Below are 25089 nucleotides of genomic sequence, written 5' to 3' on the forward strand. Positions count from 1 at the left end.
AAATATTAAGACCAAGGGACCAACAGACAATCCATTCCATAATTAACATAACATGTATACTTTAAGACAATATGACAGTCATTCATTTGATGTTCTAAGACACACATTATTAGATATGGCCACATCACTGTGGACAAAAATTAAAAAATAGAAACATTCCAAGAGGTGACTTCCTCTTTGGTTAGCTTTCACTATAGGGCATTACAACAAGTGCTACCAGTAATCATTTATCTAGATAAATAGTAATATATTTGACTGTGCCAAGTAGTTGATATACTTTAATACTTAAATAACCATGTAAGATAGGTAGTACCGTCCAACATGATAGACGAGAAATCAATAAAAACCTCACCCCAAAAGTGAACTACAAAAAGCAACGTGTTCCATTCACATTGCTAGTACCTGGTACAGGCTAGCACCAAACCTCAGTTTACCTGATCCCAGCATCACTGTGCTACCCCAGCTTCGAGTTGACTGTTCCCCTCTACAGCCCACTCCTTCCAAGCAACCTTCAGGTAACCAAGTATCACTGCCATGAATCGTCCTTTAGGGTTCACTATTGGGGGAGGACCTATATCATTTGCTAAATGTAACGCAGATACTGAGTTAATGAAATTTACTTAAAAGGTATAAAAGCAGGGCATCTGGGAAGCCTTCTGCTCACTGAAAATGTTACCTGTAAATCACAGCCATTAATTCTAGTTAAAGGGAGAAATCAGTCCACTTTCACAACAAAATTAGAAACAACCAATGCAACAAAAGTTTTTAAAAATTATATTTAATACAAGTGAATAGATTAGAAGATCTGAAATGTTATAAAGCAATATACACAATGAATAAATAATTTGCACAGGAGAGTCATGTCTACATTACATAACACTGTCTAGTATGGGAATACTTAAAGTAAATCCAGTGATAATGGAGAAAGTCCATAAAAATGCTAACCTGTCTTCCCTTGTATGAAATTGTTCAAGTATAAAAATCCAATACAGTGTAAAATAGTATTCAATTTACTTTAAGAATAAAAATTGCAAGTATTGCAGTTTCAGAAGAAAAATGTAAAGCAGCATTTAAAAACTACATAAACTACATAAGAAGAGTGTTAAACTAATGAAGTACCAATAAATGAGAGCTACACGAGCAAAAATCAGAGAAGGAAGCATGAAATTAGCAATAGGTCCTGTTAAAAATTAAAAAAAAAAAACCCTAAAAACTAAAATAAACTAAAATGTGTTAATGTAAGAGTACTCTCTTATACAGTGCACATATGAATTTAAATAAATCCAAGTCAACATCTTTAGTTGAATAGGTTAATATTTAATATGCTACATCTAGACCTACTAAATAATTTATGCCATGAGATGAATACATAATTTTACAGTGTCACATCTAAAGTTCCTTTCTTTAGAGTGCAGCATAGTAAAACTTAAAAATAAATATCTTAAATAGCATTACTATTAAGGCACAGTATAAACCACATTATCATTAATTGTTGAAGAATTGTAATCTCAGTAACCTTGTTGTCTCATGTACTGTATTCACTAATAAATAGTTTTAAATATGACTCTGAAATAGATACTAAAAAGTGTAAAATTATTTAAAAAGGGAAAAAAATAAATGTCCTTAAGACAGTTCTTAAGGGTTTAGAGTCTGCAAACTTTGCCCGCCTTTAATCGTAAGCCACGAGTCGACACAATAAATAGAAAGAGAAGGCTGTTGTAGTAAAAGCCTGATCCTATTTCAGAATCAGAATTGCTGACACCAGCAGATACAAGTTTCCCAAAATTGAAACAGGATGGGGAGAGGGATTAGAATGTGACAAGCTCATCAAACAAGCACAAGTGATGTGTTCTTTCCAGAACTGTGTGTGTTATTGATTGTCTGTACAGCTGTTGCACCCATTCATTCCACATCACTTGTTTCACAGTCCCACTCATCCACTGGGTAGATGAGAAAATAGCTTTGGTGCCTGTCCACCATTTCACCCACTGCCATGCTCCTAGACTGATTGTTCGATGCCCATTTTTGAGAGTAAGAACATTACCTTCTTGAAAAAGTTCTCTAGGCCATAGTGACTGCTAAAACTGACAATCAGTGCTTTCACCATTTTTTTTAAAAAAATCTGCTTTTAAATGTAATTCAAGCTACATATTGCTCACTCTGTATTCCCTGGCTCAACTGGATTCAAATAGCATTTTCTAACTGGTAAAAGGCATTTTGCTTCCCTGATACTATAAAAAGAGCAAAAGTAAAAATCCCGTTATAAAAGTGAAGTTCCATTGTTCCTCCTGCCACCGTTTCGTCGCGGCCTTTTACTTACTCAGGCTCTTTGGGATTGACTTCCAAAACTGCGCCCACTCCCCCCCTCATTCTCATCTCTTTCACGTCTAGAACTACTACTGGAGTATTAAAAAAAATAATCATCATAATTCTGCTTCACAATAGCATAGCTTTTTTTTTTTTTTTAAAGCTGTTAAGTCAATGTTAACTCTTATTAGCTACTGAAAATTGGGAAATCGGGAGGGAAAGAGGAAACAATTCGACTTTGATCGGGTTCTGGCCTATTGCATCCGATCTGTTTGCAGCTGCTGAGGCTGATACTGGCCAAAGGCAGCGGCGGCGGCAGCTGCGGCGGCGGCGGCGGCCGCGGTCCCAGGTGCGGCGGCGGTGATTGGCTGCTGCACCGCGTAGCCGTAGCCCCCGGCCGTGACGTAGCCAGCGGCAGCCGGGGACGCTGCGTACGGGTACTGGTCGTAGGCGGCGGCGGCGGCGGCGGCTGCGGCGGCCGCCGAGTACTGTGCGTACGCGGCTCCCGTGTAGTCAATGTAAGGTGCGGTGGAGGCGGCCGCTGCGGTCGGCTGGACGTGCGGGATGACCACTCCAGGCTGCACAAAAGCCTGCGGATAGACATAGTGGGCAGGTATCCTGTCGAGAAACGGAAAACAGAGTCAGGCAGGAGTTGCCTCCTGCCTGGAGCATGGCTTCTTCCGAGATCAGACCAAACTCAAATTTAGTGGTTATTATGAGCATAGGGTTGCCACAATATCGACTTGCCAGTCACCTGTGAAAGTACTCTGGCGGGAGCCCAAATCATGGAGTGCCCCAGAAGGAATTCAACAACGAAAATAGGATACCCTCCCTGCCAGAATTTTGATTCAGGATCATTTTGGAACCAAGAAATGGCATGGAGCCAAAGTTTGGAAAAATAAAGCAAGTTTCAGGAGGGCCTCGCACAGAGGAGGTATTTAATAAATGCCGAATTGAGTTAAGACTTGAGAAAATTTTGTGGTGAGTTCGTTCAACGAAAACGGTTTAGACAATAGAAAAATTCTTAACCGTGAAACCAGGAATCCAAAGGGAATCTGTGATCGTTCAATTCCATAAGGGTGATGGCCGGTTTCTCAAAAACTACAGTAAATTTCAACAAAAGCCGTATGTTTATTATCATGGCAACCCTACTGGAAATTGCTATGCAGACTCAGCACACATTAATCTCTCTGCAACCTCAGTCACCCTTATTAAAGATAATAATAATGAAAAGAGAAGCAGGCGCCAAAATAAAAAAGGAGTTTAAAAGATCACAAGTGTGGTAAACACAGCAGAATCACACTTCTCAAACGAACTGTAGTGCAGCTCACTCTATCACAAGAGGCTGTTGTGGGAAGCTACAGAAATGCTATTAACATTCATGGCAGTGATTCCCAAAGAGATGTGCAGCACGCTTTTGGTCTTTCTTTCTTTCTTTTTCTCCATTAAATTCATAAAGACACAAGGGTCAATCAAACCTGTTTGACTATCAGGCAACTGAAGGTCAGCCAGCTTGTTTATCTCTATGCAAGACAGACAGAAGGGGTTTTGGGGAAATGATGAGGTTGAGGGAAAAGGTAGGGTCAGGGAAACACAACTAAATATTTCTAAAATTAATATCAACTTAAAAGGATTACATAATAAGAGTAAGGAAACTTTTTTTTTTTGAGCATCTACTAAGTCTTGTTTTATCCTCTAACTCAACAGAAATAGATTTATTAGCATATCTGTTTTAAATCTTCCTTACTGGTAGATATTTTATACAAATCAATTCTATTATGGTGTATTATCCTGCAAAAGTTCTAGAAAGTGAAACAAAATTGAGTACCTTCTAAAATGATACATTCAGAGGTCACATACAAGACACACTCCAATGGCCTCACTTAAAAGTTAATTTTGTTAAAAAAAAAAAGAAATCACAAGAGGTATTTTAAAAAACCCATGCATCTCAGTTCTCACTCTTGCGATTCATAACTGCCCAGTTAAAACGCTACTGTGAATATCTGATTTATTTTCATCCTTCTTTAGAATAATCTCCATCAAAACCCCCTGTATTTCTAAAAATATGACACCATAATGCCATCTGGTTGTTGCCAAAAGCAGCTTACAAGAAGTACAAGCACAAGTAACAATCTTTGAATTTTAAAGAACTCAAAACAGAAAACTTCATATTTAGATTATGAAAACATAAATTTTGCTTTGCCTTTTCAGAGTTTTACTGAAAGCACTCATTAACCAACATCCATGGAAAAGATGAATTTATCACAGAGGGTAGTGAACTTTGACCCCAATGATAAAAATACACTCAATTTTACTAGACTTGTAGATCTTTCCCAGTGCCAGGAGAAACGACGTCATCAAGTGTTTCTGAGGACACTTAGAGATGTTCTTAATTGCTTGTCAGAAACCAGACTCGTGGTCATGCACACACTCAGAACTTCTCTGCAGGTCAGGTGACTGGCTCGTTCAGAGCGACAGGTGTGGCTTTATGAAACACCGTCCCTGGAGGCCGCCGTGTCCACGATGTGCAGACACGGATAAGAAAGCCTTACTCATGCCAGTTTACATGTGGTGATGGACAGCAGGGGCTGCAGCCGGGCTATTTTTGATCCTGTCATGCGACAAGGGTTTCCAGCGGGTAAAATGTCTTTATAAGGCCAAAGTAAAACATCTATCAGCTCCAAAGGCCAGCCAGTATGAATCTCACTGATACTGAAACATTAACCCCTGTGCTCCCAAAGTTCCAAAGACAACACGACAGCTGCTAGGCTTGTATCTCTAAATAAAGGTGGTAACTGAAAATAAGTTTAGCCTACAAGAAGGCAGGATAAAAGTGTGTGTGTGTGTATGAAGAATGCTTTAAATGATACACAGGCAGCGTTGCTTACAGGACTCTTGTCTCTGCGTTTATTTTACATTAATAGTTTTCACTTGAAAATGCCAACCAATGAGTATAAAGTTCCTTAGACTATCAGAAACCTACATGAAGTCTGGCAAGGGTTAGGAAGCTATCTAGCAGGCAAATGAAACCCTAGACATTTTAAGGCTTAGGGAAAGGAGAATCCAGAAGACCACGGAGAGACTAAAATAGTTCAGAAGGCAGGCAGAATCGGACTAAAGGGTGAGGCGGCACTTCTGAAGCAATTCCTGTATTAGGAACACTTTTAATAGCCTGCGGAGCCCATTAAGGCAATTTGGGAATCTCCCTCCTGCTAGAGAGCTACCAACATCCTTTCCCTCAGTGAATCACAGAATGTAAATGCCTAGCAGAAATAAAAGCACCAGAGCAAAGCCGACACTTCGGACAACTTTCAAAGAAAATTTACTATGTTTTCCTTTTCTTCCTATCTCTTCAGGTCCCTCTGGCATCTCTCTGTGACTTTTGACATCCTAAAGGGTTTCCTCTTTCAACCTATCACATAAGCTGCTGACACAGGCTGCATCTCATTCACTTGTTTAAAGTAACCTAGGTCCCTAACATCCTACCAAACTAAGTGCAAACTTCTTAAACTTTGGCATGCCAGGCCTTTTATACTTCTGGCTCCAAAATACTTTTTCCAGTATTTCTTCTCACCTTTCCTTGAACCCAGGTCAGCTGGGCTCCTCAATGTTTCCTGGACATACCATACACACCTAGAGCTTCACCTTCGCTCGCGACATCCCTCTGTCAGGGATGCCAATCCTCACTCCATCTCTACCTGTTGAAATCGCAATCCTATCTACCCTAGCTCTACCACTCACCACGTGTAAAGCCTTCAGGAATTTGCTTCACCTTTTTAGTCTCATGTATTTCTCATAAGTGAAATGAACCTAATATTTCCAATCCTAGTATTTCCAACCCTGAATTGCTGTGCATTAAATAAAATTATCTATGTGAAGAGCCTACAGTGAGGAATATATTCATTGCAAGAGTTCCCTATCCTCCATCATAGTTTAAAATCTAGGTCAACTTCTACCTCTTTCATGAAGACTTCCTGGATCCCACCCCAACCTGATGTCTCTCTGCCTTATCTGAAGCCATATAGACAGCCCTTCTGGGCGCTTCTCAGTTTTCTTACTAGATTATAAGAGAGAGCCGAGTTGTGTCTTTCAGACTACAGCTTGACACAGAGGAAAGAACATGGCTTTGGAGGCCATGATTCGGAACCTAGAACCAGACTCTATCACTTAGTAGTCCCTGAGGGAAGTTCATTAACCTCTCTGCATCTCAGTTTTTCACCCATGGAAAGGACATTAACAGTGCCTTCATCAAATAATTACTGTGATAATTAAATTATATAATTTATGTAAATCCCTTATCAGTACCAGGCAAGTAGCAGGTGTTCAGTTAATGTTAATTACTGTCCCTTCTGCTCCACTGAGTGGACAGTATAATACTTATTATGCGTTAACACAACTAGAGTAAAACTTAGCACTTAAAGGAGTACTAAGTGCTAAAGTTAGCCCTTGAAGGAGTACTCCTTTAAACTTAGCACTTAAAGGAGTACTAAGTGCTAAGTACCAAGTACTAAGCGCTAAATATTTACTAAGTAAATATTTAAGTGTATTTCAACCTGATCTAAACTAGCCCAGAATTTTCTACTCAAGATCCATAGGCTCTCCTCTCCAACGTTTCAATAAGAAAGTGATTCTTTCAAATATAAAATATTTATAAGATATTGTTTAGCAAATCCACAAATTTCTGTACATCTGCCCACTGTGTTACATCAGAAATTCCTTCAGGCCAAGGTTTTTCTCTTTCAAGGCCCAGAGTAATCTGGGGGCCATTTAAAGACCATATAAAAAAATAGTTCCTAGAATTTCAAACAAGTCAAGTAAGATTAAAAATTCTCAGGCTTCTTTCCAGGCCTAAAAATAAGCACATGTGGCATCAAACAGAATTTAGGATGACCAGGTGTGATTTGTTAGGCACAGACTCCGGGAATTAGAGCAGTGTTAAGAATCCCTCAAAAAAGAAAGAGAAGGCTTGCTTGGTCTATTTGGAATGCTATCTATTTCTAATCAAGTTCAAACAATTTCCGCAAACAGTAATAATCACCATCCTTTATAAAGACAGCTAATATTAGAAGGGATGAAAAACCAAAGGTTACTATCAAAATATGCTTCATTTAAAATTTCCATATGACACATCTTATTCTGGTTGTTATTGCCCTCGTGCTACTTTCTTTCTCAAGGATCTGTAAGGACTACCACAGCCTGTCCAAATTTCTATTCTAGCTCTCAAGACCCTCCATAAGAGTCTGGTTTCTCCACGCACCGAGTCTTGTCTCCTCTTTGCCTTTGCTGAGCCTCCCCTCATCTTACACCCTTTAGACATGTTCCTTCTTCCTTCTACCTGTCCAGAACCTACCCACTGGTCCAAGTCTAGCTCCAGTCCTCACAAAGCCTTGTCCAACTCCTCCAACTCACCTATTTTCTTGCTCTTCTGAATTCCTTTTATACTTAAAATAATACCAAGTAATTTAGCAATTAATAGGTCCTGATTCGTTTGTGTTAGTTTGGCTTCCCCAACTAAAGTGCCATTGCCTTATTTTGTACCATCCACTGGCACAGAGAGAACTAACTACTCATATGCTAATACTGGTTGATCAGTTTAGCTGTATTAACAACTGTCTCAAGATTATGCATGTGAGATCATGACTAAGTTCACCATCACTTCTTAAGATGTATGTTCTCGTCCCCAATTCTACCTTAAACATAGTCGAGACCAATGAGAGGGGGATCCACAGAAGTAGTTGGACCCATCAGCCCACTGTTTATCATCAGTATCCGGAATGGTTTGGATGTGGCACTGATAAATCGTTATGGGTACACGAAGGCCCTTTCTAATCATATTGGACAGAAGACTCTTCTACGGCTTCAAAAAAAGTAAGGGTTGTCAGTAAGTGAGATCTCGATATGGTAAAGGGAAGGTTATAAAGAAGGTATTCGTGGAAAGTATAACTTGACTCTTCCGAGTCAAATTATTATTACTTTTTTGGATCTATTCTTGGAGACACATAAGGTAGACATCTGTCTTTGTAGGTAGAATCCAAGCTTCCAGGTTACACATGTAGATGTTCAGGTGCTAAGCTAGAGAAGAAACTATTGTCGAGGATGAAACACTTCTAAGCAGTTAGAATATTTAAAAAGAGAGTGTAAATCTCTGGCATTAGAGATACAACCATGTTGATCAGGTAGAAAACAGCCAAATCAGATCCTAGGTGTTTGGAACAAATTGAGGTAGGTGGGGATCTCCCACCCATATCGTGTCTGAATGGAAGGGAAATGGGGGAGCTTGGATGAGGAAAGCTGGTAATCACAGAACCCACAGAACACAAATATAAGCAGGCTGTTCACCTGAGTCAGGTCTGAAGGTGAAAGTCAGTGCTACTCTACTCAAAAAACTGGCCACTGTTAAAATGAAATCGGATGAGAGTTGTTGAACCTTTACATTAGAAGGCCTAGAAGTGGATATACATTGCCAAAGAAAGAACCCCATTCCCAGAAAAACACCCCAGTAAAACAGAAACTTAGGACATGCAAGCGATGAATCTGTATTCTTACAGAGGGAAATCACACCATTTAGCACTCACTACAAAAATATGGTTAAATGGAAGTCACAGGCTACAGCTTAAAAGCAAGGAATAAAAAGGCCCTTTGCTTCCCATGGCAAAGTCAACACCCGTCAACACCACCACCAAAACCAAAACACAAAGAGCCCCTTCCCCGAGGAAAAGAAAACACTTTCACTACAGCTCTTTTCATAAGTAAAAAAGCACACAGTTTAGCTATCAACACCACTTCATTACTGTAATAAATAAAATAAAGCACACGGAGGTCTATTGACTATTGTGAAAAATAAAACAACAACAGCAACATCCATGCATCGTTAATCACCATCTGAGCTTGTGTGTCTGAGTCTACTGGTTACAGAGTTTAATTCCAAACAGAACTATTCCACCTCTTATCATCGTATCCTTCTGATCAGTTAGCTTAACTGTATACGAGCCCTGTCAGGTTAGAAAGAGATAAATACAATTGAGTCAAGTTGAACAGTAGTAATGGTGTTGGGATACAATCGTCTGGTACACAAGTCATACCTGGTATTTTTGTTTTGTTTTGTTTTGTTAATCATGAGCTCAAATGTGTCTGTTTTGGAGGCTGCATACTTGGTCAGATAACTTGACTCATCTAAAAATATTTATTTTTATCAGCATTCAAAATACACAAACATATATAAATATGTATAACCAGGAACAATCTGTGACATGATGGTCTTATCTGGATATAAAAAAGAGGCAGGTTAACAAATGATATCCATATTGAAACTGAGGAGGGCCTGATTAATTGACTTACCCAAAAGGTCTTTGTATAAGGGCTGGATGAAGCTGTTGAACACCAAAGGCAAAACCTAACAATAAAACATACCACATTCTCTATTTGTGCATGGTTAGGCATTTATTACTTCTACACATAAAATGCAATCACACCTTTCACTTAGAAAAGGTAAACATTCTTTTAATACTTTAGAGAAAATAGTATACATATTTTTAAAAGTCATTTTACTAATGTTATTGTTGATCTAAATAAAAATTTTAATAGGCTACAAGTGGAAACTAAAAATGATCTGCAAAGTTTAGTTGACAGACACAGAATAAGACCTTAGAAAATCAGACATAGAGAAAGTTCTTGTGGAATGAAACCAAGAACGATAGGACTCGATAGTGAAGTTACATGTCACAAATCTTCCTACAATTCTGAATCATGATCTATAAAAAAGCCTTTTTAATTTGGAACATTCTGGAATGCTTTGAACAATGCTTTGTAAGGTTCTGGATTTTACAGATTATAGTATTAAAAATTCACAAAACAAACTCTTCTGGATAGCGTACACAGACACACACACACACACACACACCGTATTAGACAAATACATGTTTTTCAATGCTCACAAATATTTGCACATGCACTCCCTTTCTTGACAACCTAGTTTCCTAGTAAATCTGTTTGAAGTGTCCACCTCTTTCCAAAATTTCAGATGCACAGACTTAAGAATGAAGAGTACACAACTTACTCAAAATTGCATGCCCAAGAAAAAGATTACATTTGTTCAAGAGTCGATTCACAATTATTTGTGCTCGTGCACAGGGCAGTGTTGTAAACCATTCAAGAGGTCATGTTTTCACATAAACAAAATTCTCTCCCTTTTGGTGACTAATAGCTATGTGACTTTGGAGTAAACCCCTTCTCATCTCTGCATCAGTTTCTTCATCTGTGACATAAGGGTCCTGGAGTGCATGAAATCCCTTCATCCTCTTTCATTACTAATATATTCTGGGACTTTATTTTGAACATTTACCAGCCAGGCACCACCACCCCTATGCTTCTCTTGGCTCAGTGTTCCAGCTGAATTGCCCGCTCTGAACACAGGGCAATGGGTGGCAAAAGGAGAGACAACACTAAGAAGTATAACCAGCTGGAGTTGACACATTTGGCCCATAGCACCCACATGTGAATGATCTACAAGTGGCTAAAAACCAGAAAGTGGAGAGTGAACTATGACTGTATATAGGAAACAGATGAGTCAAGCTCAAGCCTGGGTGTGTGCAAACTGAACTGACCCCCAAGATCTATTTTTTGCCCACAGGTACATTTCAAGTCAGGAAAGGAGTGTTTACAACTCTCATCTACCTTTAATGCCTTGGTAGAATAACCAGCCACAGCTCACCTTTACTAAACATCTACAGATTCTCAGGGAACTAGTGTCTTCCCAATCAGGGATTCATTCTATTCAGAAGTGGGGGGGGGGGGTCTCTAGTTGGGGGTGGGGCGTCGAGGGACATTGCTCACCTGGTTGCATGATCCTTGGTTTTGCTCCCAAGTATGCCAGATTCACATTGGCCTTCCTGCCATCAATGATGGGGTTGGGATCCTTGCAGGCTCTTTCGGCAGCAGCCCGGTCAGCCATGGTGACCTTAGCAACATACACACACAGACATACACACAAAGCTCTAAATCAACCCCTGAAGAAACCAACAATCGCACTGGAGAAGTCATTCCTGTTAATAAAACTGAGGGGCGGGGGGTCTTAAACTTTTTCTTTCTTTCTTTTTTTTTGGGGGGGGGGCTGGAACTTATCCCTTGATCCTCCATCCAAAACAAAACAAAACAAAAGAAGAAAACAGAAAGGAGGAAAGAAAGAAACACCGCCTTCTCACCCCCCAAAGTTCTAAGGGTGCTAGTAGGGCCTAGCAGAGATTTGGAAGCCTGAATTCTGTCTTAGAACTCCTCCAGATTCCCCCTCCGCCGACCATTCCCCAGGTCCCTACCCGGCCTGAGAGGCACTGTTTGCTTTAAAGAAAGACTAGCCTCACATCCGGCCGGTGTTCCCAACCCCGCAAACACTCCCCAGCGACAATAGCTATTGTCCTACGCTGGGGCTCCCGGCTCCTCGGCAAATGAATTTGCTCGCTGAAATCTCCAGGAAGGTTACTATGCTCTCTTTCATTTCGGCAAAGAAAGAGCCAGAGGTTCATCTTTTAAAAGAACTCATCTTTGCAATTAAAAAAGGGGTGGGGAGGGGTGGCATAAGAAGAAAAGCCCCAGACCTCCTGGGGTGTCCCCTCCCTGACCCAGCCGGAATGCCAGGAAGACACACATATTTTTACAAAGCAACAGCGCGCTTAACGACCAGCCTCCAACCCGGGAGTGCAATTCTTAGGGGCTACGGCCCCTCCCTCCCAGACCTCCGCACCCCCAAATCCGGCAGTCATCACAGTTCTCTCCCTCCACCCCTGCTCCGCCTGTCCCCCGACACCGCAGCGCTCTCGGTCCCCTCGGAACCCCGCGAGGCAGGCGCCGGCCCTCCCTCCCCAGCTCCGCCGCGCGCAAACTTTCAGTTCAGCCGGGAGCGAAGAGGCAGCGCTGGTCACGTCCGCTGGGGTCCTCGCGCGGCCACGCCGAGCCCCTCACTCCCAACTCCGACCCCTCGGGCCAAGCGCCACTCTGTCCCTCCCCGCCCCCGTGGTCCTCTGTTTCCCCGCCGAGCTTTTTATCGCCCCCTCCACCACCATCCCCATCCGCGCAACTTACAAATCCATAGCCCCGGGACTTGCCCGTCTGCCGGTCGGTGATGACCACCGCCTCCTCGATCTCGCCGAAGACCTCGAAGTACTTGCGCAGGCTGGCGTCCGTGGTGTGGTAGGGCAGCCCCCCGACGAAGATCTTGGTGTACGTCGTGTCCTTCTGGGTCGTGTGCATCTTCGCGCCCGCCCCGCGGCTCGGGCTCCGGCTCCGGCTGCGGCTGCGGCTGGGGCAGCGGCTGCGCCTCCTCCTCCGGCTCCGCGTCTCCCGCACTCTTGCGCGGCCGCCGGGGGCTGCGGGCGAGCCCGGGGGCGAGGACGGCGGCGAGGCGGGGGCGAGCGGCCGGGGTCGGCCGAGGGCGCGGGGCGCGCGGCTGCCGAAGTCGCCAGCAGCCCCGGAGACCTGACTTCGCTCTCTCCTCCCGCCCCCCCTGCCGGTCACGGTACAAATTCTCCGGATCGTCTGGGTTAGGCTCCGGTTCTGTAGGATGTGCAAACGGTTTCCACTCACCCGGCGGGGAGGCCAAAGCTGAAAAGGGAGGGTGGTCCTCAAGCGAAGAAGTGGGTGCGTTTAGAGGTAGATTTTTCTTCCCTAGAAATTAGGTAGGTGTCTCGGGTGCGGCGCGGGGAGGGTCGGCGGTGAGAGCGTCCGGGCGCGGAGGTGGGCGGGCGGGGGGCGAGGCGGCGGAGCCCGGGGCGGGGGACTCCGCGCGCTTCAGCTCGGGTTCCGTCCCTCCCGCCGCGGAAGCTGGAAGACAAGTGGCGAGGACGGCTCTCCCCCTCTCTGCTCCCTTCCCCCGCTGGCCGGGGGTCGGCGCCTGGCTGGGGAGGGGGCGGGCCGGACGCCTGCGATTGGCCGCGGCCGCACCTGGGGCGCCCTGCGCCGCCGCCCCCCAGCTGTTGGGAACAGCTGCTTCTCTCCCCGCGCGGCGCGGCGCGGCGCTGGGCCGCCGGGCTCGGGCACTGGAGCCGGCGCTGGGGTAGGGCTGGGGAGGGCTGGAGGCGGCTTGGCTCTCGGCGTCGCCTGCCCTAACCCGTCAAAGTCCTAGGGACTCGGCGCGGCCCCAGCCGGGACCCGGGTCGCGGGGACTGCGCCCGAACTGGGAGTTGTGTCGCTTTCCAAAACGGCGACGCGAGGTCTTTGCGCTCGGCCTCGGCGACAGGGCCGGCGACCCGGACTGACGAGCTGGGGGGTGGCCCGGATGCCTGGGGCGGTTCGCTGGGAGGCCAGTTCCCTCCAGGGCGCGGGGGCCCAAGAGCTCCGCCAACGATACCGGAATTGGATGCTCCCGGGTCTGGAGAGTGAGAAGGAGGGCCCCCAACCTTCCTTGACCCCAAAGAGCCGGTGCTGGGGAGAACCAGCGAGGCAGAGCCAGGAGGGAAAAAAAGCTTTGGCCCTCGGGTGCGCTGCGGAGAACCACTAGCTTTCGTTGCTCACCGCCCAGCCAAGCTAAGTAAGCGTAGACACCTGTCTATCAGACACTGCTTTCTATTTCAAAGGACCATAAATTAGTACTTCACCTCACGGTCACCAAATTTGTGTTACCTCCTTAACTTAGGCCTCCCTAACTATTCGGGAAGATTGAAGATTTCTCATCATAAATCCTTTTCTTTTTTCCCCTAAGCAGAGAGTTAATCAATTTCCTTCTATTTGAATTGTAAGGATGTTTACTGACTTGATCTCAAGTGTCTTATCAGGATGTACAGAAATTGTAAGAGGTGTAATTTTTGAAATCGACTTGTTACATAATCACTGGTTTCTACCAGCAAATCTTTAAAGCATTTGTAGAAATACAGACTTCAGTGCAGCCCATATATATTTATTTTTTGTATCAGCTTTTGGCAACTTCTTTTTATCAAGAGTACCTTCAACTAGGCTGTAAGATCATGGTCGTAGTTGAGGTTTGGATGAAGATATTTAATGTGAGCAGACTATCCGCCCCACCCCCCACCCCCTACTGTTGGCACACAATTTGCTTTTTTCCACCAGGAGCGTCCGCTGAAGTCCACCCAGTAATTGCCCCTGGGCTGCAACATTTATTCTCTTTAAAGCAGTTCAGTATGTTAACCTATTAGAGAGGCACATACTTCTGTTCCTTCCAGGGCACCTCTGTAGTCAGCCCAAGAGGATGAGATATATTGCATTTGCAAAAGCTAACGGGAATGCAAATATTCTTGAGCAAAATTTTGAATTCTGTTCTTCATCTTGCTGACATCTGCATGAGGTTGACCTTTTGAGGTCATCAGTTTCTTTAAGTTTGAACCCCCAGCGGGAGATAGAAAGAAACAAATCTAAAGTTTCCTGAGAAAATGTTTTTAAAATCCAGTTGAAGAAAAATATTTTACAGACATATGAGAGCCAGAAAGTGAAATTGTAAACACCCTCTCCTCATTGCTCAAGTAAAATACAGGTTTAAAAGGAACTCTGTGTACTGGTACAATGAAAGATGATTTTTTTAAAATTAGAAAAACAAAGCAGGCCATGAAACAGAGGAGGCGTTTTTTTTAATATTCAACATCCATCTTGCGGTGTCACTTAAGAATTACTGTACTTAGATGAGGCTCAGGCAAAACATCTTTGTGAGGGGAGACTAGTTACAGAGAAGAGTGACTTTGGCTGTCTCACTTCTCTTCCTACCGGGACAGGAGCCCACCCCAGAGGGGCTGTGATAAAGGGAAGGAGAGTGTCTGGGAGGGCAGCCAGAAGCTCCAATGTTCACTAGGTAAAGTGGTGAGATCTACAAGGAAATTCTGATCCTATGCTGGGATACCTGTGTTGTAGAACTCGGCTTCTGGAAATAAGATGCTTCCCTGCCATAGTCCTAGAGAAAATAATGCAGCCACCCTCCCCCTACCCCATGTAACCCCTGCCTGGTGTGCTTTTATTCCTTCAATCCAACAGTAAATCTATAGCTTCATTTGAAACTTCCCTCATTTTGTATGAAATGATACCTGGATATCCCTGATTTTGAATTCCAGAGATAATTAAAGCATTATCAATAATCAGGTGTTATGTGATTCACTGAAAACAAAGGTTAAGAGGAATGGAACTTCCTTATTTTCCAAACCAATTTAAATAGAAGCCATAATTTTTTTTTTTTTTTTTTGCAGTACACGGGCCTCTCACCGTTGTGGCCTCTCCCGCTGCGGAGCACAGGCTCCGGACGCGCAGGCCCAGCAGCCATGGCTCACGGGCCCAGCTGCCCCGCGGCATGCGGGATCCTTCCGGACCGGGGCACGAACCCGCGTCCCCTGAATCGGCAGGCGGACTCTCAACCACTGCGCCACCAGGGAAGCCCGAAGCCATAATTCATACCCGGTTCTGCTTGACAAACCACTGAGTGCCCCCCCAAAGGCAGGCACTGAGGTAGGGCCAGGCGTTACTGATGCTGGTTTCGTGTGACATCTGCACAAAGGTGGGTACAGTTATTATAGCCAGATACATTCTCAGTGGATTTATGAACCTGAGCCATCAGACCATGTAGCCTTGGGGGCATAAAATCTTTCTGAATTCAAAGTTTCAAGGTTATTAAGTACCAAATATTTCTGTGTAATTACCCATTACAAATTCAGGTTTGAAAAACAATACTGGGGTAATCCTTTTGCTTGCTCAGCTGCTTCGGGCAGAGAAGAACGCTTGCATATTCACAGACCTCATGCAATATGATGTGTGCTTCTTTGGAAAGAAAGAGCCATAAAGTACTTTAAAAGTTATAAATAGGTTCCACGTTTGTCATATCCAAATGACTACATATGGATAGCCCTGAATCCTGGGTTCCTACTCCATGGCAAGATCGATATGACTTTATTACTTACAGTAAATTATTGTCCACTTGGTTCAAAATCTTTATCTGACTATTAAAAGCCAAAACCAGAGTTACAAGTTTCACATTCATTTATATATTTTCTTCTCCCCCCCCCACCCCCTTCCTCTTAAGTTAATCATGGAACTGAACTCCAGGCCCAAGGCTTATGAAGAATGTTGAGAAAAGAGGGTAATAGCATTTCATGAAGGGAGAGAAGTACTATCCCCACTTAAGGAGGTGCCTGTTCCAGAGGTAGTACATTGCTCTGGGCAGCAAGTCTCCTCCAGGCAGGGTTGGCCTCTTAGATGTTATTGGATCTCCCGTAGGTCAGTTAAGTCCTCCACGGGGTTCTATACACATGAACACTGAAGAAATATCTACTGAAGAGAACTGCTGTCTTAAAGATATCTACTTGCATGCTTGATGAGAGAAAATACATTCTTAGCTAGAACTAACCACTTGTAGGGTATTTAGGCCAGGCACTTTTTTTTTTTTTTTTTTTTTTAATTTGGGACACAAAAAAATGGCTTCCACGGAGTCTTTTGTTTCGGTTGTTTGGAAACGTTTACTTATGTTGAGAGTCTGTGTGAGGACTCCGATGTAAAACCAACAGGTTTTCTGCCCTTTGGAGAGGCCCCATGATCAGATGTATTTCTGTTTCTCTGGGGGGGGGTGGGTAATTTTCTCTTAGTAACAGATAACAAATGTGCGTAATAGGTTATGCTGCTATTTTAGTGTGCAGAAGAGTTGGCAGTCAGAAACCTAGTCAGTTCAGCTCAGATCCACCTCTGGGAGAATTCTAGTCATGCTGCATTAAACCACATCTAAGCTGGTAAGTAAAGTGCAATGGAAATTTGTAACTGTAATTCAATCATGAAAATCATAATGCCTCTTTCACATCAAGCACCCAGAAAATAGAAAGTGGAATAGGGTCACTTTGGAGAATGAGGGAAGGGCAAAAACGAAAGCGGGGGCACCGGGGGGGCAGTAGTGGAGGGGGACAAAAACGTCCCCTGCCAACCTCGCCCTTGGGACAGTTTCACTCTGCCCATGTAGAAGTGGCTTTAAGCGTATGCACACTTTACATTCTAGTATATAAATCTGAAAGGGAAGGAAGAGAATGCAAGCATTTTAAATCCACCGTGTGTTTCTTCACATTTTAAATTCAGGGTGTACTTTGGTTCTAAATCTTTAAACAGTGAGCCTTGGAGCTGCCAAGTTATTTTAAGGAGCTGATGATCTCTCCAAATGTACTGAATGACTGTCTCTTGATGACAGATTCATTCTAATGCTGTTGCTGGGAGGCAGAGGACACTGTGTGGTGGAAATAGCCATGGATCCCAAAACAGGAGACCTAGGGCCTAGTCTAAGCAGTCATTAACCAGCTCCAAGAGCTTGTTTGCTTTACTCCATTAAAAAGTACAAATGTGGTTAGAAAAACCTATGACAGTCCTCCCTGAGCAAATACGGCCTAGAATGGAGGATGCTAGTCTGACACTTTACTTACAGATGCTTAGAGGGTCACCTTGGAATCAGGAGACAGCCCAATGTTGGCACTCAAGTGTTATTTATTTACTTTTAAAATATAAACTATGGGCTTCCCTGGTGGCGCAGTGGTTGAGAGTCCGCCTGCTGATGCAGGGGACACAGGTTTGTGCCCCGGTCCGGGAAGATCCCACATGCCGCGGAGCGGCTGGGCCCGTGAGCCATGGCCGCTGGGCCTGCGCGTCCGGAGCCTGTGCTCCACAACGGGAGAGGCCACAGCAGTGAGAGGCCCGTGTACCGCAAAAAAAAAAAAAAAAATATATATATATATATATATATACACTACTTGTAGTTATGTTGTAAGATGGATATTTTCCCTGCTAACAAAGGAAAGGCATATTTATGACAGAAAATTATGAAAAAGCATAAAACGTACAAAGCAAATCAAAATCACCCACAGTTCTACTCAGAATAACATAATATTTTACAGTGTCTAATATCAGGTGTTTCTTGTACATAAATATATGCTTACACGTGTGCTGTTATGAGTCACCCTACATTCTGTTTTACTATCAGCTTTTTTCACCTAATAGTATATGGTGAATAGTTTTGTCTATGATTAAATAGTTGCTACAGTTCATTTAAAATGCCTAATAGCATTTTATCATGTCAATGCCCCCAAATTTATTTAAGCAATCCCCTTTTGCTGGGCATTTTTATTGTTTCCAATTGTTCCCTATTATAAAGAGCTCTGAAATTAACATCCTTGTTGATAAACCTTTTTACACATCCTTGGTTATTTCCTAAGGCTGGTTCCATAAGGGACTTTGTTTGGTCCGTGGCTGAACCCCCAACTCCTAGTTTAGTGTTTGGCACATAAGAAGTGCTTAAATACTTGTTGAATGAATGAATGCATTCTTACAAGTTTATATATTAGGTCGCAGGGTATGCCCATATTTAGATCTTTTGATGTGTATTGCCAAATCGCCCTTCAAAAGGTAATGCAGATTTTACTTCTACCAGGAGCATATTAAGGTCAGTTTTCTAGAATCCTCATTGATGTTGCTATATAAAATAGAATAATTTTGTTTGCAAGTGAGAAAAATCCTAACTCACACTGGCTCAAGTAATAAAAAGGAATTTTTTGTCTCCTATAATTGAAAAGTCCAGAGGCAGGGCAGGCTTTAGGTGTGGTTCGACCCCAAGGGGCATGTTGTCACCAAGACGATGACCGCATTTGCTGCGATCCGCCTGTCTTCACCCTCCTCTGCTGGTTGGCTTTGTTTCTTAGCTGACTCCCTCAAAGTAGCAAGTTGGCTGCCGGCAGCTCTCAGAGCCATGAGCCTCCTTGGTCACATGCAGGGGAAAACTGAATTTCTTTTGCCCAATTATCAAACCAAAGTCCCATCTTCCTTTCGATTGTATCATCTTAGGTCACAAGCTTGCCTTTGAACCAAACTTAGAAGCCAAGGAATGTAATTGTTGATTTTCTTAGGCCTGGGTTCCATTCTGTTTTCCCATCATGGGACACATCCCTAAGACACAGGGATGAGATGACATTGATTCACTCAGACCCATGATGGCCCGGAACTGAGGAACACTACTGAACCCCATGGTTGTGAGATTCTGGGTTCTTTTGGGAAGAAGACATAATAGAGTGAATGCTTTAGAAGCAATTAAAAAAACCACACTAAATGTTAGCATTTAATTTTTAAAACACATGTATTTTCTGGGGTAAAAAAGGTGTTCTCGTTGCTTAATTGTTTTTCCATACGTCTGTGGGCCATTTGTTTTTGAGAACTTTTAAAAAAAAATAGGGTTTTTGTCTTTTCCTTCAACTTTTAAGAACACTTTATTTAATTAATTAATTTATTTATTTTTGGCAGCACTGCATGGCATGCAGGAGCTTACTTCCCCGACCAGGGATCGAACCCAGGCCCCCTGCAGTGGAAGCACACAGTCCTAACCACTGGACTGCCAGGGAATTCCCCGATTTTTAAGAACACTTTAAAGAGCTGTTTTGATGGCCTCATTTGATGTAATTCGGATCATCGAGTCCAATCCCTCATTTTGGAGTTGAGAAAGCTGAGGCCTAGAGAGAAATGGCTTCTAATAAGTCACATATCTAGCAAAGGATGCAACTGGGATTCAAATAAACCCTATTTTACATTTGAAAAAAAATTTTGTTAAATTTATATGTAACTTAGACGTACTCAATTGCGCAAATCTAAATGTACATGTGCATATACCCATGTAACCGGTACCCAGATCAAGATGTAGGCTGTTGGCATCTGAAGTGGAGGCAATGCTGTAGGACTGAGCCCTTGACCCGTGGGGTCTGTGCTGACTCTGGGTAGTTAGTGTCAGAATTGAATTGAGTTGTTGGACACTTAGCTGGTGTTGGAAAAGACACCACTCTTTTGGTATCAGAGAAAAGGAGACGGAGACAAATTACCTCACAAGGGTCACTGATTTAAAGTATACACTATGTCCTGGAGGATGATGCCTCAATCTTCCAAGGTCTCACCTCTGAGAGAGCACTCTGTGTTTTGAACAGAACATTCCATCCTTCTATTGGCCATCAGCTTTTGTGTAGTGAGGCATGTGTTACAACCAATGGATTCCATGATCATGTGCCCAGTCTTATGCCCCTTTATCATAAAGGGGATATTTCGGCCTATTGCAATATTATGTGGAAGCCTATGCTAGTGGATCAAACGCTGATCCTTGTGAACAGAAAGGGCAAACTCATACCCAGAATATATACTCATACATATCAAAATCTCTGCTCCTTCCCAGGTAGAAGGAGTCCAATGTGGTCAACTTGCTGCCAAGGGGCTGGTTGGTCTCACAGAAAGATAGGGAAGTATCATGGAACAAGCGCTGATCTCTGCTGCTGGCAGGTTAGACAGCCAATGAGCCTTGGGAAGAGCTGTAGGGTTTGTGCATAGCCTCCATCCCTGCCACCTTGGCCTCTCTGTTCCTGTATCCATTGTGCCTGCCCTGGGTGGCTGATGACAGAAGCTAGCTGATATCTACTGGTCAAGCCACTTTGTCTACCTGATGTGGTGATACATTTTGTGGTGGTTACATTCTGACGGGCATTAACGTATGCTACAGATGTCTTCACACTTGGTGCCCACTGCCCTGTAGCGATCCTTCTGCCTCTTTCTCCTAAGACTTCTGGGTCCTTGATCTTCCAACATTTCTCCTTCCAGGAGTCTGAGCAGATGGCCAGATAACTTGCTGCCACCCATCTGTATTGATTCTAACCTCCGACCACTTCTTTTCCGACATAACGGTGGATGAACTGGTATTTTGCCTAAATTGTATCCAAAGGGAGGATTTCCTATCACCACTGTATTTCAAGGCCACCTTTGAATGGGGCTGTACCACAGTCACCATTCATTTTTGGCTCGTATCCCACATAATAGACTGATTATCACCAGCTACTTTATCATGGCCTGAACCAGAATTCCTTTAAATCAATTATATGGATATTTTTGGTGAAAACTCCTTTACACTAAAAATATTAATGTATCTCTTTATTTTTAAAACTCATCAAACAAACATGTCTTGAGGCTTGTTTTGTAGCAATGAGTGTACTTATGTTGGATTTCCAGCAAACTTTTACCAAAAATGCAGGATATTTCTCTTTGTCTGTTTTTTTTTTTTTTTTTTTTTTTTTTGCGGTACGCGGGCCTCTCACTGTTGTGGCCTCTCCCATTGCGGAGCACAGGCTCAGGACGCGCAGGCTCAGCGGCCATGGCTCACGGGCCTAGCCGCTCCGTGGCACGTGGGATCTTCCCGGACCGGGGCACGAACCCCTGTCCCCTACATCGGCAGGCGGACTCTCTTTGTCTGTTTTTATGGTACATATTCATACAGAAAAATCTACCAGAGTAAATAAATATCTTCTTCACACTAATTTTTTGCCTTAACCAAAAGACGAAGAAATGATCGGTTTTAATGATCAGATTTTGAAATACAGAAGCAAAAAAAACTATGGGTCCATCAAAGTCAGCTTCCCAGATTGGCATCCTTATCCCTCAATTTCTGGGTAAATTGTATAAAATTAATTATAATATCGCAAAGTTTAGCCTAGAACATAATTGTGTTAATGGCAAAGCTCAGAAGCAGTGTAACTGAACTAAAACCAACATAAAGAGTCAAAATTACAATGCAAATATGTCTTTTAAGAGAGCCATAAGCTTGAAGTGTGAACCTTCACTGCCTTAGAATTCTTTCTCCTTTCTTCATACATATATAGGTTTGTTTTCTGCAAATGTAGTTCTTGAGCACAGAAATTTTATGCTCATTGATATAAGCATTTGCAACCACTGCCTCAGCGTACATGGGTGAGTTTGTTAAAGAACATGGTCAAGGAGGAACCAGAAGTGTTTGGCAAGGCTGTGTACAGCCCCCTGTTCTGGATGGAGAAGGGACGTGAAAATGGGGACATATCTGTTCCTAGCGTGTGGTTTTTTTCAGCGGATCATAGTGCTTTACAATGGCTTGGCTTTCTCTTTCTCTTGGAAACTTTCTGGGCCTGAAAACATCATTCCAGATGTTTTCTCTGACATCTGAATATTGATCTTTCCTTACCCGGCAATATTCCTATATAACCACAGGTCTATGTCCTTGCTGTGAGAGGCAACTCCAGAAATTTGGAGACTAGAAGGGAGAAATAGAAGAAACAGCAGAATGACCACTTGATGGAGTATAGGAGTGTCAACTAAGGAAAGCACGAAGTCTATCTATACTTATATCAGGCTCTGCCAAAGAGACAAGTAACAATAAATTAGCCAAAAAAACACACTGAAGAGTCAAACACAATCAGGGTTTCTGTCAGATTCTGGCAGTGATTCTGAGGGGATCTTGTGCAAATAAAGAAACCTTTCTGTACTGTTCTGTTTTAAATCACATAAACAGTGAAAATAAAGATATAAAGATTGATATGCATGTGTATACGTATAACTGTGGTTGCGATACCTTTTTCTGTTTACAAAGCAAAGCAATTCAGCTAATTATATCCGCCAAAACACAGTGAAACAACCCAAACATTTTATGAAAATAATTTATTTTGGCTTATCTATTCTGTTTCTATTTATATTACACTGCATAACAGTACTTGGCCCTTCTTTGTATATGGAAAAAAGTCATTTTCAACTTGTACCGAGAATCCCTGTCAATATAGGCTATCACAATTAAAGCAGTTTTCTTTTCATTTAAAAGGACAACTCAAGAGATGAATTTCTGATATAAAAGTTATTTAACTTAAGTAACTAACTGCACAGTTGGTTATTTTTCTAATCCTAGGATGATGTTTATAAAATATTTTCCCTCACAGCTTTAAAAACAGATTTTTTTTGTAATTGTATTTTTCTTCCAATTTCCATTTACCTTTTCTTTTTCTTGCACACTTATGGGTGTAAAACTGTCATTGTTTTTTTCTTAGGAAAAGAAGACCAACAAGCAATTTTACATGAAAAAAGCAAACAAACATTTTCTCAGGATGTCTTGTACTTTATAAGAAATATCATAGTACTATGTATCAAAATAAATTAGCTTAGGTCCAAATACTGTATACATATATGCCCATTAAATATTTACCTTTTCTTGAAAATATATTTCTTAGTGAATATATATATATATATATATACTTTTTTCTTTTCCTCCTGTTCATGTTGAGATGTCATCATCTCAGTCATATTGGTAAGTTTAGGAAGAATAAAATATTTATGACTGGTAAATAGTGCAGGTTTGGAGATTTTTTTAAATGTTAGAAAACCCAAATCTACCTCCATTTTCCTGGAACCATCCTGGACACTTCTATCACAAAACTCTCTAAATGCCAAAATGCATTGGTTAAGGATTTCCAGAATTCTCCTCAGATCATTCAGATCCACAGACAAGATGGGTTAAAGAGATGAATTGCTCTATTTTTTTTTTTTTTTTTTGCGGTACGCGGGCCTCTCACTGTTGTGGCCTCTCCCGCTGCGGAGCACAGGCTCCGGAAGCGCAGGCTCAGCGGCCATGGCTCACGGGCCCACCCGCTCCGCGGCATGTGGGATCTTCCCGGACCGGGGCACGAACCCGTGTCCCCTGCATCGGCAGGCGGACTCTCAACCACTGCGCCACCAGGGAAGCCCGAATTGCTCTATTTTATTTCTTATTGGTGTAAGGCAGAGAAAAACTTTTCTGAAAAGTGTTTGGTGTGTATCATGTTCGTCAGTATCCTGATTTCTCTGCCACTCTTTTATTAATATTAATTAGGTTATACTTGTGTTATTTTATATCTTAGCTCAGCAAAACATTGTTAAGCTATTATAATCAGGAGGAAGAGGCTAGAATATGAAGATTTCAGAAGAAATAAAATTTTAATCAACTCTAAATAGCAGGTAAAAAGTAGGAAAAAAAGAGTGCTTTTTCCTCACTTGGAAATCAATGAGCTGCTCGGTATTATCCAAAACCAAAGGATGGGTCCCACATAAAAAGATTCCATTTGGAGAAGCTGCCTGTGATAGTAAAAAACTCTAAAAAGTTGCAATATATTAAAAAAGAGTAGACAGAACTTTCAAAATTTGATCTATTTTTCTTGGTCAAGAGGAATCAAAGGGTCTAAACAAGTAGTTTAAGAATATATTGAAAGAGGAGAAACTCTTCAGGAATGGTGGAATAAGGACCTCTGAAAATTTGTTCTCACATAAAAGCAATGAGAGCATCAGCCCCCAAAATTGTCAAAATCAGTGTTTTCAGAATTCCGGAAATTAATCGAACACTTGCAAACATTTAAGTCACATTTATTGAAGAAAAACAGGTGACTCTTGATAAGAACAGTGAGCTTTGTGGCATTTTATCTTCCCCAATCTCCATCTCTTCTCTCTAGTTTCATAGGAGTCTTGAAAACCAATACCCTTGCGATCACAGTGGGTGTGAAAAACAGGAGCCTAGCAGCCACTGGAGGGAGTAAAGTGGTTCTGGAGCATCCCCCCAAATGCGCCATTCCTAGAGAACTGTCGTTATTTGACCTGTCCGACAGCTTCCTGAAAATCCCACTCACAGAGCTTGTCTTTATTTGACCTCATGAAGAACTCAGTGCAGATGGCCTTTTTCCTGGGGCACTTGTCAAAAAACTTTCAGTGGTAGTTGTTTAACATTATAGCTGCCTGAGGTCATGATACCCAGTGATGAATAAGAAACTTAAAAGATAAAGCCGGGGAATGAGATGTCCATAGGGAGCTTTGAAAAACTCTGCCATATTCTGGAGAATCTAGGAGGCCACGTGCATTTGCAAGACTGCGCACATTCACGGGAAAGACCTGAGAGAAGACCCTAATCTCTCACCTTTGGCTGACCTTGAGGTCCTGTGCAAGCAGGAAGTAAAGGCTAAACAGTTTTAAACTGCCAGAGCATTGAATGTGTAT

The 25089-nt window shown here is 42.6% G+C and overlaps 1 protein-coding gene across 1 annotated transcript; it reads right to left on the reverse strand.

Annotated features, from left to right (window-relative positions):
- Positions 1 to 2561: 2561 nt before the first annotated feature.
- On the reverse strand, positions 2562 to 12549 carry RBM24 (RNA binding motif protein 24; the record flags this gene model as incomplete). The annotated part of the gene is made up of 4 exons (XM_082848808.1): positions 2562 to 2925; positions 9646 to 9700; positions 11140 to 11263; positions 12382 to 12549. The coding sequence occupies 4 exons, from the start codon at positions 12547 to 12549 to the stop codon at positions 2562 to 2564; spliced, it is 711 nt and encodes a 236-aa protein (XP_082704934.1).
- Between the last annotated feature and the right edge of the window lie 12540 nt (positions 12550 to 25089).

The sequence above is a fragment of the Leucopleurus acutus genome, assembly GCF_964270905.1.
Source record: "Leucopleurus acutus genome assembly, chromosome: 10".
Classification (NCBI taxonomy): Eukaryota; Metazoa; Chordata; class Mammalia; order Artiodactyla; family Delphinidae; genus Leucopleurus; species Leucopleurus acutus.